At 37.6% G+C, this 15,513-nt stretch overlaps 1 protein-coding gene across 9 annotated transcripts in view; it reads right to left on the bottom strand.

The window, feature by feature from the left end:
* LOC134680072 (potassium voltage-gated channel subfamily KQT member 4) overlaps positions 1-13,822 on the bottom strand; it is a 70,839-nt gene extending 57,017 nt beyond the window's left edge. For 7 of the 9 annotated variants that reach the window (XM_063539084.1, XM_063539089.1, XM_063539090.1 and 4 more), the window contains exons 1-3: positions 5,750-6,172; positions 3,691-3,825; positions 220-302 (exon numbers count right to left, since the gene is read on the bottom strand). In XM_063539084.1, the coding sequence (XP_063395154.1) occupies positions 220-302; positions 3,691-3,825; positions 5,750-5,946 (415 nt within the window). In that variant the 5' untranslated portion in view covers positions 5,947-6,172. Of the gene's footprint in view, positions 1-219; positions 303-3,690; positions 3,826-5,749; positions 6,174-13,568 lie in introns of those variants that run through there. The other 2 variants (XM_063539088.1, XM_063539085.1) reach the window with 2 other exon arrangements.
* Between the last annotated feature and the right edge of the window lie 1,691 nt (positions 13,823-15,513).

The following is a 15,513-nucleotide window of genomic DNA, read 5'->3' as shown; positions in this document are numbered from 1 at the left end:
ATAGTATAGGTACCTGCTTAGGATAACTAAATGGATTTGTATAAACCTCCGAATACAAACTGTAAAAAGCCTAAATCATGGGATTTTTACCTATGACGAAAAGGCCAAATCAAGTAAATATTATTACAGTACAGTACCTATACGATTTCTAGACCGTATAGTATAGGTATGTATACTCCTACACTACATAGAAATTAGATTAATGAGATTCACACTTACCTATTATGCAGAAAGGCCGCCTCAAGAACTTGAGGCGGCCCATTGAACCCTGGTACCGGGACCGGCATCCTGACGACCATAACCTGAATAAAATGGAAACATGTTAACTTTTGCTAACTTTTAATAAAATGAAAGTGGTTAGGCATTATTCGCTATTATTTACTGCGAGAAATACAGATCATATATCCATCAGATTGAGCATGTAACGCGACTCGTGCCTACGACGAATAAGTGCTCTCATTTCCACTTATTTCAGTTTGGTTTCAGTTACCTTCAGTTAGTTCTTTGGTTGGGTACCTAAATTAAAAATAGAATAGGTAGACACCAAAGGAATAAACATGTAACAAGTATTATTAAAGTTTACCACGATATATATATATAGGATGCAACGGAATTAATTAGTGCGAATCGCGCGGCATACCTAAGTGTACATCTCAAGAGTTTGTACACGGTTTATAATTATTATAGTTAATGCGAAGTTTACGGGATGTAATCAATGGGAGGCAACGAACGCAGAGAGAGATAAGCCGAGTGGCGAGCGAGTCGAGTAATTCGTCACTCGTTGTGGATGGATCGTTCGGTGTTCATCCCAAAGCCGGCGCTCGCCTTACATTAAGATGAACCATTTATTTTTCACTCAGAACTAAGATTGTAAAAAGAGAGTTATCTCATTCTTTTCTTTTGCTTAATATACTTTTGCGGGAATTCTTTTCAATTCCTAATACGGAGTTTGACTTTTAAATGACCTATTTGTATAAGTAAGTAGATTGTAAGTAAAGGTCACAAGACTGAAATTATGCACATTGGTAATCGATCATTTCGCGATTCATGGTAAGCTTTATTTTGTTTTCAAACAAGGAGTGTTCTTATAATGGAAAATGCTTAAAATAATACACTTAAAGACACACAAGTTATAATTGTTACCCTCAATGTATGTTTGGACAGTGAAATATAATAAATAAATAATAATAAATAAATATTATACGACATTCTTACACAGATTGACTAAGTCCCACAGTAAGCTCAAGAAGGCTTGTGTTGTGGGTACTCAGACAACGACATATGTAATATTATAAATACTTAAATACATAGAAAACAACCATGACTCAGGAACAAATATCTGTGTCATCACACAAATAAATGCCCTTAATGGGATTCGAACCCAGGACCATCGGCTTCGCAGGCAGGGTCACTACCCACTAGGCCAGACCGGTCGTCAAAAAATATAGTAGATAATGTTGGCAAAACGATTATGTAGGTACTTATATAAAATTAAATAGTTCTATAATAGAAACAATTAATAATGTAAGTAATATAAACGAAGTGCCGGAAGCCGGTAATTTGTATAATGAAAAGGGGCCTGCTGCACCACTCCCTGACCGAACTACGGGGATTACGAAAAATTATAAATATTCTTTAAGTTTTACGTTTATCCTCGTACCTACTGACGACTGACTGGTCTGGCCTATAGTGGGTAGTGACCCTGCCTGTAAAGCCTATGATTCTGGGTTCGAATCCCAGTAAGGGCATTTATTTGTGTGATGACACAGATATTTGTTCCCGAGTAATGGTTGTTTTCTATGTATTTAAGTATTTATATATTATTTATAATACAGGGCGTCCCACGGCTATGCCACATGGAGGGAAAGTACCCTGAATATTGTAGATGGAACATTTTACTGAAAGAAGACATTATTTTAATTTAAAAAACAATTTAAACTGCATTCATAGATTTTTAAATAATTACATGGTTGAAACGGGAATCGAACCCGCTACACGAGAAAAAAAATCGCCCTGTAGCTTTATCATACCGATCAAAAGGCTTAAAGGATCAAAATGCAGTTTAAATTGTTTTTTTAAATTAAAATTATTATTATTATTGTTTGTATCTCCTTTCTGGATTTCACGGGCCTATAAATCCCGGTCTTTTGATAGGCTTGCGTGGGGATACAGATCCAACACGTAGAGGCCGTTTGGAGAGCTTTAATGTCATGTAGAACGCCTGCTGGAACCCGTTCACAGGCGCAACAATAGACACCCATGAACCGGTCACAGCAGGCATTGGGACTATTGTAGAAAAAGTGAACAGCGTTCCGGTCTATAGATTGCAGTTTGGGTGGACAATGAAACTGGGCTATTGCAAAGAGGTCCGGACACCTGCCATAACAATGTTAACACCGTCATCGAGGCAGGTGGTGACTCGCCGCTGACTAGATGGGCCCCTGAAACTGCCGTCGTAAAGACGACCAGGAGCAACATCGATGTGAGCGGCTCAGGGGTGTCGAGAGGTGTGCGCCGCTTTCTACCCAGTGGCTGTTACCAGCCACTGTGCCAACTCGCGTCTTATGCATCTTTCACTTCCACCCCTGGAGCATATAGCTCTAGCGACTCCTCTCTGGACGGCCAATGAAGGCAAGCCAGAGCTGGGAGTCCTGCGGGTCCCCTTGGGGTCCACTCCGACCGACGAAGACACGCCGGAGACGGAGACCCTGACCGACTCTCGGGAGCACTCGGGTCCGTGGGGTCGTTACTCCCCAACAGCTCGCCACAAGCTGCCCTGCGGGCTTATTATTATTATTATTATGAGCCTATATTGTCCCACTGCTGGGCAAAGCTGGCCAAATTAAAATAAATAAATAAAATAATGTCTTCTTTCAGTAAAATGTTCCATCTACAATATTCAGGGTACTTTCTCTGGATATGGCATAGCCGTGGGACGGGACGCCCTGTATATCGTTATCTGAGTACCCACAACACAAGCCTTCTTGAGTTTACTGTGGGACTTAGTAAATCTGGGTAAGAATGTCCTATAATATTTATTTATTTACCTACACTATTTATTCAGTGTACTAACTTACTCTACTTTAAGTACTCAATTTCCTGCTAATGGAAAAAGATAGATAGGTATCTGATAAGTAGTGAGAGAAAGTAGACAGGCAATTCTTTCAGGACTTTATGAACTAGTTCTCACTTTCAAGTAGGTATTATTTATGGCTTGGTAAGGGCGATGCGTGGGTACTAAGTATTAATTAAAAGTATGTTGATACTATTATTCATTTTAAACGTTAAACAAAACGTTGCGATAAGCATTGACATAATGTGATTTTTTTATAGGTAGGTATTTAAAAAGCTATCTCAATATGTAATATTAAGCAACAAGCAAGAACACACAAATTATTTCAAAAATAAAAATGCAAGAAAACGTTTGGACACAGTCGCGTTTCAACACACTTCTGCGCCTAGTAAAGCAAGTTCTGCCATAAAGGGAATATGAGGGTGTAAATATTTTATCCGTGATCAATACATTCATAACACCGTCTGCCTAGATTGAATCCAAATAGAACTGAATTAATGATGCACTATCAATAATTCATAAAAAATCTTGACCTGGATCGTTTTAGTTCCCTTTACGGGCAATCATGCTCACCTCAAGTGGTAACAAAATCAGCATGGTTTTATGGAGTGGCTTACCTTAACACAAACTCGATAGCGAACCAAATGACGACGACAGTTTCCATGTAGAAGAGCACTATCCCGGCGCGAGCCTCGTACTCCTCGATGGTGGAGAACACGGACAGCGACAGGCACATGAATACCATCAGGAACCTACCAAAATACACTATGTAATGTCTACTTCCCATAGGGCCACCCTGAACTAGCGTCTCCCGAGCGTCGGCGGAAGGCGTCTAGTTAACTCCATGGCTGCTGGAGGCCTACCGCGAACCACGTTCGACGTGTTGCCTCCCTGTCATACTTACGTACGAATTCACAAATGCGACAGAGAGGCAACTCATATCGAACGTGGTTCTCGGTAGGCCTTTTGCTCTACACAACCTTGGCTCAACTGGCCAGTGATGCCTTTTTCCATAGCGTTGACTAGACGCCGACGCTCAAAAGATGGTAGTGTGGAGTGGCCCTACATAGTAGGTAGGTAGATTGTTTACCAAGGGATGGAAGGCACCTATTGACGAGATATTTTGAGGGCCAATAGCTCGAGTCAGAATCGGCGCCTTTCATCCCAGTTAATTTACTTTTCAATTCGAATAAGAGGAAAGTAATATACATGTGTATCACAAAACATGACTATTTGTTGAGGGTTTTTTCAATGGACAATTTAGGATTTATGAGAACGGGAGTTAAACATCAGTATGTAAATTATGTAACACAAATCCAAGTAAAAAAAAAACTCCCTTGGGTCGAAACGTATCGCATTTGACTTTCTTCATAGATAAACAATGACCCACTATCATTGCAGAGCATGAGAAATTAAAAATATTTTTATAATAAAATTATGTAATTCAATTCTAATAGGTTTAATATCGGGACATCATTTAGTACCTATACTGCAAAACGTAATTCAAGACCAAAAAAAGTAAGAAATGTGCCACTTTTTTACTAGCGCGTCTTGTATTTATGTACAAATAAGTAAATAAAAGTATTTTATTAAATAGTAGGAGTAAAATTACCAATGAATAAATTATCTTAGCATGATTATTTATCAAAAGGAATTTGCTATTTTACAAACAAATTATTGCAATGGCAACATTGTCTTACTTTTTTGGTCATGAATTTACGATTTTCAGTATAGTTGGATATAGTTTAGTACTGCTCAAAGAACGTTTACCTTAAAACAAAAGCAAAAGCTCTGAAAGTTAAAAGAATTACATACATGTACGAGTATAATAACCTCTAACTACGTTAGTAGCACTCAAAATAATCTTGTGTTCACTCTTCTACGGGAAACTTTCCACATCATCATTGGAAGTTTATAAACACCGAAATAGTTTTAGTAACAGCAAACCAAAGTCATTCTTAATGTGCACTTAAACTGGACTGTCTTTTAAAATGCTATCCATAAATGTAATATTAGTATATACAACTTGGAACTTATCCAAGAATATTAACTTATTATTCAGCTGAACTAGTATTAGGCAATTGAGCGAGGCAAATAGACCCAGTATACTAATCGTTGTAGTTATAATTTTGTACTTTTACAAGCTCATAAATCTCATATTTGTAAATGATTTGCGATTTGGAATACAAGCACGGTTCGAGTTCGGTTCGGTGATACCGCTTAACGTCTCATTTCATATGCCATAAAAATAAAGTGCGGGATTTCGATACGCTGTCAGTTGTAAACGGAAGTATTTACGAATGACTTTAAATTGTTTATCTTCAACGTTAATATATGACAAGTACTTATATTTTACATGTATGTATTTAGACACACAATGGTAAATATATTAAATTAATAAAACACCGTTGATCGAAGATCGTAATAACCTAATAATTCCTATAAATAATAATACGAATATAAATGTTCGTTTATTCCTCTGTTTACCATCTTAATCTTCGTAACACAAATTCTCGGCACAGAGAATTGCTGTAAATACAAGGACAAAGTTATATGTGCAAATAAAGACATTGAGAAACTAGGATAGCATTCATGAAAAGGACGAGATAAAATAAAACGTAGAGTCTTGTTTACAAGCAGAGGAAATCGGGTTAATGTTCAAAGTGGACGACTTACACAATCATATGATACAGGACGGCCTTAACGCCCCTCGGCCGTTCAAGGAAATTGTAGAACTTGGATTGTAGGCGGCGGTAACGCGCGTCGCGACGCGTGGCGCGGTAGCTGAGCGGTTTGCCCAGCAGCGACATCCGCGGCGTCGCCAGCCGGTCGCCGCCGCCAGGCTTACTCTCACTGCGAACAACACCGCACATCACTGCCGTTCAAATATATCCTCACTGCTCATCTACTCTCTCCGCTATACCCTTATGTTCTTTTCCTCTAACCCCCACTTTGTTTTTCAAGCTCCATGTTATTCGTATTGTGCGCCTTAAAGAGCTGTTGATTTTCCGAGAAGCTCTTGAATAGGCCGTGTGCGGAGCGCGGCACCCTACTCTTGTGCCGAGACGCTGTCAATAACACGTAGTTACCATCGGTGCGACTATTTATACGCTTGCCTTGTTTCAATGAGACTATGCGAATAGAGCTCATAATTAATGCGTTTATCGCACGATAAGCAGTAGTGTTTTATGTCTGATAAATAAAATATACGTTTAAATCATATCAGTAAAATTTGTAGAATCAATAGATACTGATTAAAATTTCCAGATGTATAAATACAAAAAGGTCGGTAAGAATAAATGGAGCGAACGTTTCTGGCTGCTACGCCACGCTCCCCTCGTGTTGAAACGAGGCATCACCTGCCCGATTCGTAAGCGATTTAACTTTACGTCACGCTATGAAATCATGGGCTGCTATGCGACACAAAGTGAAAATTTCCTATTCAATAAATCAGATTCCTTTTACACGACAAGCAATAATAGTTTTTTTGCTGCGAGGTTTGTCCTCGCAAGACTCGGAGTGCTTCAGCATTTTCGATTTTCATTTGTGCTGACAATATTTAGGTTTAGGTAAAAAATACGTTTATATAAGTTGCGGTCATAATCAAGGGCTACCCTATAGCTATAGTGAGAGTGTTTCGTGCACTGTTATATTAAGTGTGGTGCTTTCAATGTTATCTACCTACATTAGTGTGGTGCTTTCAATGCAAAATTGTAGCTTAGCATTTTTAAACGCTAGAATCAAACTAAAAAAATTAAAATAACTAAAAACTATTTATGATTCACATTCTACAATTAAAACGTTGGGCGGAAGACAACTAAATACAGATAATTACTACTATCTATGAAACCGAAAATGAACGAGCTGGTGGCTAATATTATTATTTGAATTAATATTTCAATATCAAATACCTATTTATAGGAAACTGTAACGTAACGTTCCACTTGATTGTTAGACAATAACTAACACAGAGAAAAAATACGTCTTAAAAATTAGTTTCATGCATGTTTTGTTGAAAGATGACTATTGATACTACCGGAGAATATAATGTTTCTAATAAATCTGACATCCCAGAAACTTTCAATATGCAAATGTAAAAGTGGCGCGCGCACCGCGAGTTAAAACGCTCCGTGCGAAAAGCACGCTTGCTGTAACGTCATTATGGTTTAGAATAAATGGAAAGTGGAAAAATTACTGTCTTGGGTGAGACTTGCGTTAGCCCCCTTTTAAGTGGTTTTCGGCGTTTGCGGACATCCGGTTAAGAATCGCTGCTTTATAGAGGGTACAGGGATTACGTATGGAGAAAACAGTTAACTTTTAAATTTCGTGATTAATTTTTAGGGTTAGATTAGTATCGGCCAGACTAGTGAGGAATCGTAAGCACTATTATACTCGTATATAACTTATTGTCAAATAAATAATGTATACTTATTTAAATAGGGTGTGCATCAAGCGAAATTCTAAATGAAACCTTATTTACTGAACTTAATAAATAATTAAGCAATCAAAATGAAGAAAGTTAATTATTATTTTAATATTCCTTTTTAAGTCCATAATTGGGGAGAGAGAGATTGGTATCGAGTAGTTGATTTTGTTAGTTAATTACGAGCTAATTTTGTACAAATGCACAGCTTCCACTGCGAAAGTTGTATTTATTATAGTTAGTTTATTATAATGCATTGAATATTAAGGTTTGTAAAAAAGCTCTTTCTAAGAAGTTATTAAGGGCTGCGAAGCGAAATAATAATTTAAAATAATATGAAATTAGTTTTAGGGGTATCATTCAGCATGTTAGGCACAAAAAAAATTGAAAAACACAATAAGAAAAGTATCTTTTCTTAAAAATTGAGGCTTTTGTAGCTGTCCAAAAGAATAACTATGAAGAAAAAAACTAAAGTTAAGCAGGAAAAATCATTATACCTAAGTATGCGGAAGAAAGCGCAAAATGATTTGAGCATGCTTTAATTTCTAGCTAGGCAATGCAAGATACGCGTCCATGGGGATCGATTCTGTTTTTATAATTTATTTAGTTTTATCTAGTTTTGACACGCTCTTGAGTCATATCATTTATCTCACGCGCACCAACAAGTGCGAGCGAGATGCCTAATGACACGACTGCCTTGTGCATTTCGCACGCACGGAATTAGCATGAGTTATCGTCAAGGTCGTATCATAACAAGTTCGCAATGTCAATAAATTGTTAAATAACAATCGGCCTCCGTATACCTCATAGCGTCGCATGGTAATATTGGCAATAGGTATATACCTATATCTATCGAGTTAGGTATAATTTTTAACAATCGTGGTTGTGATCACAATGACCTTTGAACTTTTGGCTCGGGATGGGTACGACTCGACTTTTCAAGATAGGGGTTTATATATCTATACCAGCCGTCGCGGCGCGGCGGCGAACTGTCGAAACGGAAGAAATTCTTACCGACATTGACGAGGATTATCCTTCAAATAAAAGGAACTATATACTAAAATAAAATAAAAAACATGAAATGATTCATACCAAAACGTCTGAAAAAAGTTAACACAGAAGAAACAATCGTAATTTTTATTATATTTTTGTGCTATATATGGCCAAAAACATATGTCGTTGTATATTTGCAGTAATTACTTACTGAATTTTTATTAGTAAAATTTGCCAACAGCACGTGGGACTATGTTCAATGAAAATTACTGGCTGTTATTAAGTAGGTGTTAGCTAATTTAAAAAATAAATGAATTAAATGATCATGTGCATGTGATGCATGTCGGACCACTCAAAATGGAATGTTCCGTACCTTCATATGATATGAACAAAACCCTATGAACTGCGAGTCTGACTCGTACTTACACCGAGGGTTCCGTACAAACTATTTGAAAAATAAATAATTTCAGCATGAAAAAATTAGCAAACTTTTAAAACGAAATCAGCATGTGGAAGGGAATACTGTCTTATGTACAATAAAGTGTTTACATACATACATACATAAAACTAAACTACTTACAGACTTGTGAAAAAGTAAACATTGATTACGAGAGGTATAGAATTCATACAATAACAACTCTTGAAAAATGCCGTAAATACCGATTTTCACTCGCTTTCACTTTCATAACATAAATCGACCGCGTGTACGTTACAGATCAATCTCAAAATTTATAATGAGTTGCAAAATTTCACGATTCTAGGTAAATTAAGATAAATTAAAAAATAAACTATCAAAGCATGTATTTTTTTAAAAGCTTTTCATTTTTATATACTTGTAGGTAAAGCATATTAAATGGGTCGTTCTTCGACATTTGTAATGAGAGTTACTATGCAAGTTTAAGCTTTATTTATCTTTTGATAAATATATGAGGTACTTTATTATCCATAGATATAGGCATTGACATTTAAAACAAAACACGCAATGAATAGGTATATATTATCATTTATTACGATGGATTATTCCTTTTCTATCCAGTAAGCCCTACAATGTATCTATATTAGTCTAGTAAGCCCTAATTGCTATCAGTAAGCCTATAATACGCAAATATTTACGTTCTGCCCTCGGTTTTAACCCCAGTCAGGGTTAAAATACAGTCTGATTGAGGCTAAATTACCTACAACATACTTGCTATGATTTCATACATGTTTAACATAATCTATTTTGTAGACTATTGTGAACCTAAGTAGGCCAAAATCATTACATAGTAGTATGCAATAAATCATTAAAAAAATAAATAGATTTCATGTTGATATCTTAGCCTGATTATTCATTTATTAAATATTTATAGCAATCTCTCGTTTAGTTGCCAAAAAAAATTAATGGATATAATTTGTTAGCATACAATATTATTAATTCTTACCTCTAATGTTAGTGTTGCCAAATAGGTAGTTCTGTTTTTTCGATAGTTAAAGCTAAGGTAATCTACACAAGACCAAATTATTTACACATCGTGCTTTTGATTTCCTTGCTTAAATAGCTCATGGTTCTAAATTAGATATATCTCTGTATTTTAGAATCTTTCTCTTGCTCGGGATTAAAAATAAGCACTCGAAAAAATAGGTATCCAACTTTGCTCTCTCATTGCACGTATAACTATTCGACTGTACATTTATTTATATTAATTACTTATATTAAAGTAGTATCTCTTTGTATTTTTGCCCACGTAGGTTTTAATATAGATACATTGTAGGTACTTACGCTCTATTAGATATCGGCTTATCATAAATACCTAATTGGAATATCAATATCCCAGCCACAGATAAGCGTAAATGCACCTATTTACCTGTGACATTAAAAACTTATATAAGGGGTTGTTAACCATAATATACGTATATAAACCTTCTAAAAGACTTATCCATTTTCGTATTGATCTACTTTAGTAATACGTTAAAGAGTAGGAAGTAGATGAATTTCAACATGTTTGCAGATACAATAATAGTATATAGTAGTGTACCCTATGATGGGCGTGGAACCAGTAATGGGACAAAAAACCACAAATCCTGTAAAATAAGTGTCTAAAAGTAGTTTATAAACACTGCCTGTATATTATCATAAATAAGAGTCCTAGAGCTGTTTCAGTTTGAATTTTTATTAAATTTGGTTGTTTTTTAAGAAATTGGCGTCAACCCAAAAGTTGTCGTGTCACTGAAAAAAAATACCACTACGAATTCTTAACAACTTCGCTAAGAGAGGTGAGTTAATTTATTAAATTTTAATTAATTAATACTTGATGAAAACTAGAATGTGTTTTGTTAATTGCATTTACCATGAGATAAGGTATAACAACATACTATGTTGTGACTCCACAGATGTAAAAAAATAGTGGTATTTGGCCCAATCCCATTATAGGAGCTGTAAAACTGCATACCTCCTATAATGGGACAATTTACACAATGATGCTTGCCATGCCATCATTTCATGTTTAAACAATACAGAAGTAAAATGTAGTTACGAAATATGTCAACCATGTCCTATGCTCGGACTTCGGATAAATTAATATCGTTTTTAGGGTTCCGTACCCAAAGGGTAAAACGGGACCCTATTACTAAGACTTCGCTGTCCGTCCGTCCGTCCGTCCGTCCGTCCGTCCGTCTGTCACCAGGCTGTATCTCACGAACCGTGATAGCTAGACAGTTGAAATTTTCACAGATGATGTATTTCTGTTGCCGCTATAACAACAAATACTAAAAACAGAATAAAATAAAGATTTAAATGGGGCTCCGATACAACAAACGTGATTTTTGACCAAAGTTAAGCAACGTCGGGAGGGGTCAATACTTGGATGGGTGACCGTTTTCTTTTTGCTTTTTTTTTTTTTTGCATTATGGTACGGAACCCTTCGTGCGCGAGTCCGACTCGCACTTGCCCGGTTTTTTTTCAAACTTTAATTTAACTTGCCCTGTTAGTTAGTGTGGGTCAAATCTTGGTAGCCGAGTTTGAGCCACTTTCCTATTTCCAATTGAGTTGAAATTTTGTATTCGTAATTAAATATGCAAATCGGATGATAATGCAATATTATGATAACATGGACCAGATCTGATGACCTATTTCAATATTTTATACTGATAGGAGCAGTGTCCATTACTGGGGGGCCCATTACTGGAGCTTTGGTGTCCATGACTGGAGAAAAATAGCATAGTTTTAATTTGTTAAGTATGTGGAAACTCATTGCAGTATCTTTGATACAACACGCCTGAAACATGAAAGACGGATAGGACTTTCATCTTTCAATACGCTAAGCGGTAGACCATTCACATGTATTAGGGAAATATCACAAATACTCCAAATTCCCTCTTAAATGTCCCATGACTGGTGCTGTTACTATATATTGATAATATACCGAGGGATCGCCTCAGTACTGCCGATCCTATGCCGTATTTGTGTCTTTGTGTGTTCTGTACAATAAAGAATACATATAACTTATTCCTTATTTTAAAATTCAACTTAGTAACCAATTTATTCGACGTTAATTTACAACCAGCAGGCAAGCAGTTAATATTTGATTAACATAGGTGTTGGTTCAAGTACTCAGGCTCCGAGAGTACGTCGTAAAATGAGGTAACTTAAGTTACGAAGCTACTTGTTTCTAGCTCATGAATAGATCATTCAAGTTAATTTTCTTTGGCACGATAATTAACCTTATTCTGCAACAAAGCACATTTTGCATAAGTAACGTACAAACATGTTTTAACATTTCAAAGTTTACGATACTGTAGTTACAGTTCAGCATAAAATATGATTGCACAAAGAATTTTTAATAAATATTTTCAGGTGTTTTCAAAACTAAGTTAGAAAGACAGCACACAAATAATATTAGTTTTTAATTGCGTATAATTAAAGCGCAAATACCTAATAACTAGAAAAAAAAATCTATTAATATCTGATATCTATCTACGAGTAGCAAATAATAAAAATTGTTAATTAAGTAAGGTATTATTTGAAACGAAGAAAACTTAAAACCTAAAAATATTTTCTACGCAAGAACTACGAATATTGCGAATGTAATAGAAATGTAGAAACATATTACCTATGTCGTATAGCATCTTCATGTACACGAACACGCCTTGCCGATTTCATTTTCACCTAAACATTTTATGCCAATCAATAAATTTTATATTAATATGTGCCATCATATTTTTATTTAAAATAAGTTAATTGGTTGGTAATGTTGGTATAATTTTGTTGGGAGTCGATAATTTATTTAGTCGCGTCGGTATTGAGAATTCCCGCGCCGGCCCGCTGTCTCCGGGTAAAAACAAAGACTGGCCCTCAATACGAGCTCGTGAATCATGTGCTATACGTCCTATAGACGCGAAGGCTACGAGGTTGCAGGGCTATTGCGAGGATAACTTAGGTACATACGTAATAAGGCAATCTAATTTGTGTATTAATATAGCGTCTCGTATGCTTAAATGTTAAGGAAGCTCATACTCACTAGCCGCAAGCATAAACTGTACAGGGCTAAAGCGATAATTTATTATTTATTATCAATTACGTTAAATTATTATTACAGTATGTATTGTTATTTTAACTTCAGATCAAGCTTGTTCGGCGTGATTATGTTTACAGATGTTGTTTCTGCATTCCTTGGTCGAATAGGTTTTGTTAACAGAAACAATCTATTTGGCTACCTACCCACTACACTTCTGTATCCAAAACATCTGGAGCTGTTATTATGAACACATGAATTGCATGCCGCGGCGCGGCGGCGCACAAGCCCTACACGCTATCGTTGTTTTAATCGCGTTTTAAATTACTTAATGCAAAAATCAGTTACGGAACTCTACATATCTAGGTAATGGTAAACTATCGATCCAAATATCATAAAGGGTTCGTGCGCCACAAACTCAAATCATTGTTATTGGCAATCATTTCGAAGGCACAAAGCACTATGCGGTTTCGTAAGTGCATGCTATTTATTTGGTTTATGAAAAACGTTCATCAGTCTCACTGACGCGTGATATACAGTCTACAACGATGTCGTGCAAAAATCGAAACACCAAACATTACTTACGTACCTTAAAATTCACAGCCAATCTAAACAACTGGAAACTGACATCCATAAATATTTACATTCCGGTAGACGTGAGACGCGTAATCGCGCGTGATATAGTTGGTGATGTATAGTGTGGTGCGGGGCGCGGCGGGCACGCGGCACGTGGGATGCGGGCCCGGTGCGCCGGCATAATAGCCGCGCTGCAGGCTCGCGGGCGCAGCGTGGGGCTCGCGGAGAGCGGCCGCCGACTGACGGCCGGCACCGCCGCCGCGCCGCCACCGCCGCCCTCGCCCGCTGAAGCCCGGCCGCCCGCCCGCCCGCGCACCTCTAATTCTAATTGTTGGCCTCCTCCAGCGATTCAGGTCATCGTACCTGCACTCGAATTCGGTCCTAAATGAAAAACTCGGTTATTATTTGCATTTTTAATGGCCGTTCTTTTGATTATTTTTTTATTGGTGTAACTTTCGCCCACTAATATAACGTACGTATCTATATCTAAGTGCTGAATAGTAATAATAAAGTCAAAAGTTCAAACCTATTAACTCTGAACTAGATATGAGCGCCGATAGGCATTTAGCCGGCGGCGGCGCGCCGGTCAAAATCGGTCGGCGGCGGCGGCGAATCGGCGGCGTGGCCTTGAAACACCTTTGATTAATGAAAAAAGAATTAGAACCAAAATATTACCGAAAATACATATTTTTGCTGTAAGAAAGTTATAAAATAAGTGCATTTTTCTATTTCAAGCAATATTTATTGAATAAAGGTACGAAATTGTTTTATATAGTATAAACGATATCGCGCAGCATCAGAGGCGGTCTTAATCTTGGCGAGGCCCTCGCCGGAAGATCTTTGCGTGGCCCTTATCTTTTGTGGTAAGTAAGAAGTAGCGGATTGACTGTATCAGGGAAACGTCTGGTCGACAGTCCAAAGAGCCGAAGTGAAGAAAATCAAGGTCCGTCATTAACCAATATCGACCCAATAAACCGATTTATGGCCAAGGCCGAGCTCCACCTAACACCGAAGACCTGATTCCGACGCCTTCGACGCCGTTACAACTGAGCTTCTGAAAGCGGGAGGCAAACCTGCACTGAAGGAGCTCCAGAACATCTTTAACGCCGTTCTCTTCGATGGGAGAACTCCAGAGGTATGGAGTAGGAGTGCTGTCGTGCTGTTCTTCAAAAAGGGAAATAAGGCCCTATTCAAGAACTACCGACCCATTTAGCTCCTAAGCCACATCTACAAGCTGTTTTCGAGGGTCATCACGAACCGCCTAGCACGAAGACTCGACGAATTTCAGCCACCGGAGCAGGCCGGATTTCGAGGAGGATACGGCACCATATACCACATCTTCACAGTGCGGCAGATTATACAGAAGACTGAGGAGTATAATCGGCCTCTGTGCTTAGCATTTGTGGACTATGAGAAAGCCTTTGACTCCATTGAAATCTGGGCTGTTCTGGATTCCCTGCAGCGATGCCAAGTCGACTGGCGATATATCCAAGTGTTGAGATATCTGTACAACGCAGCTACCATGTCTGTCCAAGTCTAAAACCAGCAGACTAAGCCTATTCCCATGCATCGTGGCGTGAGACAAGGGGATGTGATTTCCCCCAAATTGTTCACAAATGCATTGGAGGATATATTATGTTTAAAACGCTCGACTGGAAGGAACATGGTATCAATATTAATGGCGAGTACATCTCACACTTGCGATTTGCGGACGACATCGTCATCATGGCTGAGACGTTGCAGGATTTAGAGCATATGCTGACCTGTCTAGCTGATTCTTCTCAACGGAAAGGTCTCCGGATGAATTTTTACAAAACAAAAGTTATGTTCAACGAACGTGTTGCTCCGCGACCTATTGCAGTACAAGAGGCTGTTCCCGAGGTTGTTCAGGAATACGTCTACCTCGGGCAAATACTGCAGCTAGGAAGGAACAACTTCGAGAAAGAGTCGAATAGAAG

This window comes from Cydia fagiglandana, chromosome 3 (assembly GCF_963556715.1).
Source record: "Cydia fagiglandana chromosome 3, ilCydFagi1.1, whole genome shotgun sequence".
In the NCBI taxonomy this organism is placed as follows: Eukaryota; Metazoa; Arthropoda; class Insecta; order Lepidoptera; family Tortricidae; genus Cydia; species Cydia fagiglandana.
Note: the sequence above shows the minus strand (reverse complement) of the source record. Positions and strands in the feature narration are given on the sequence as shown.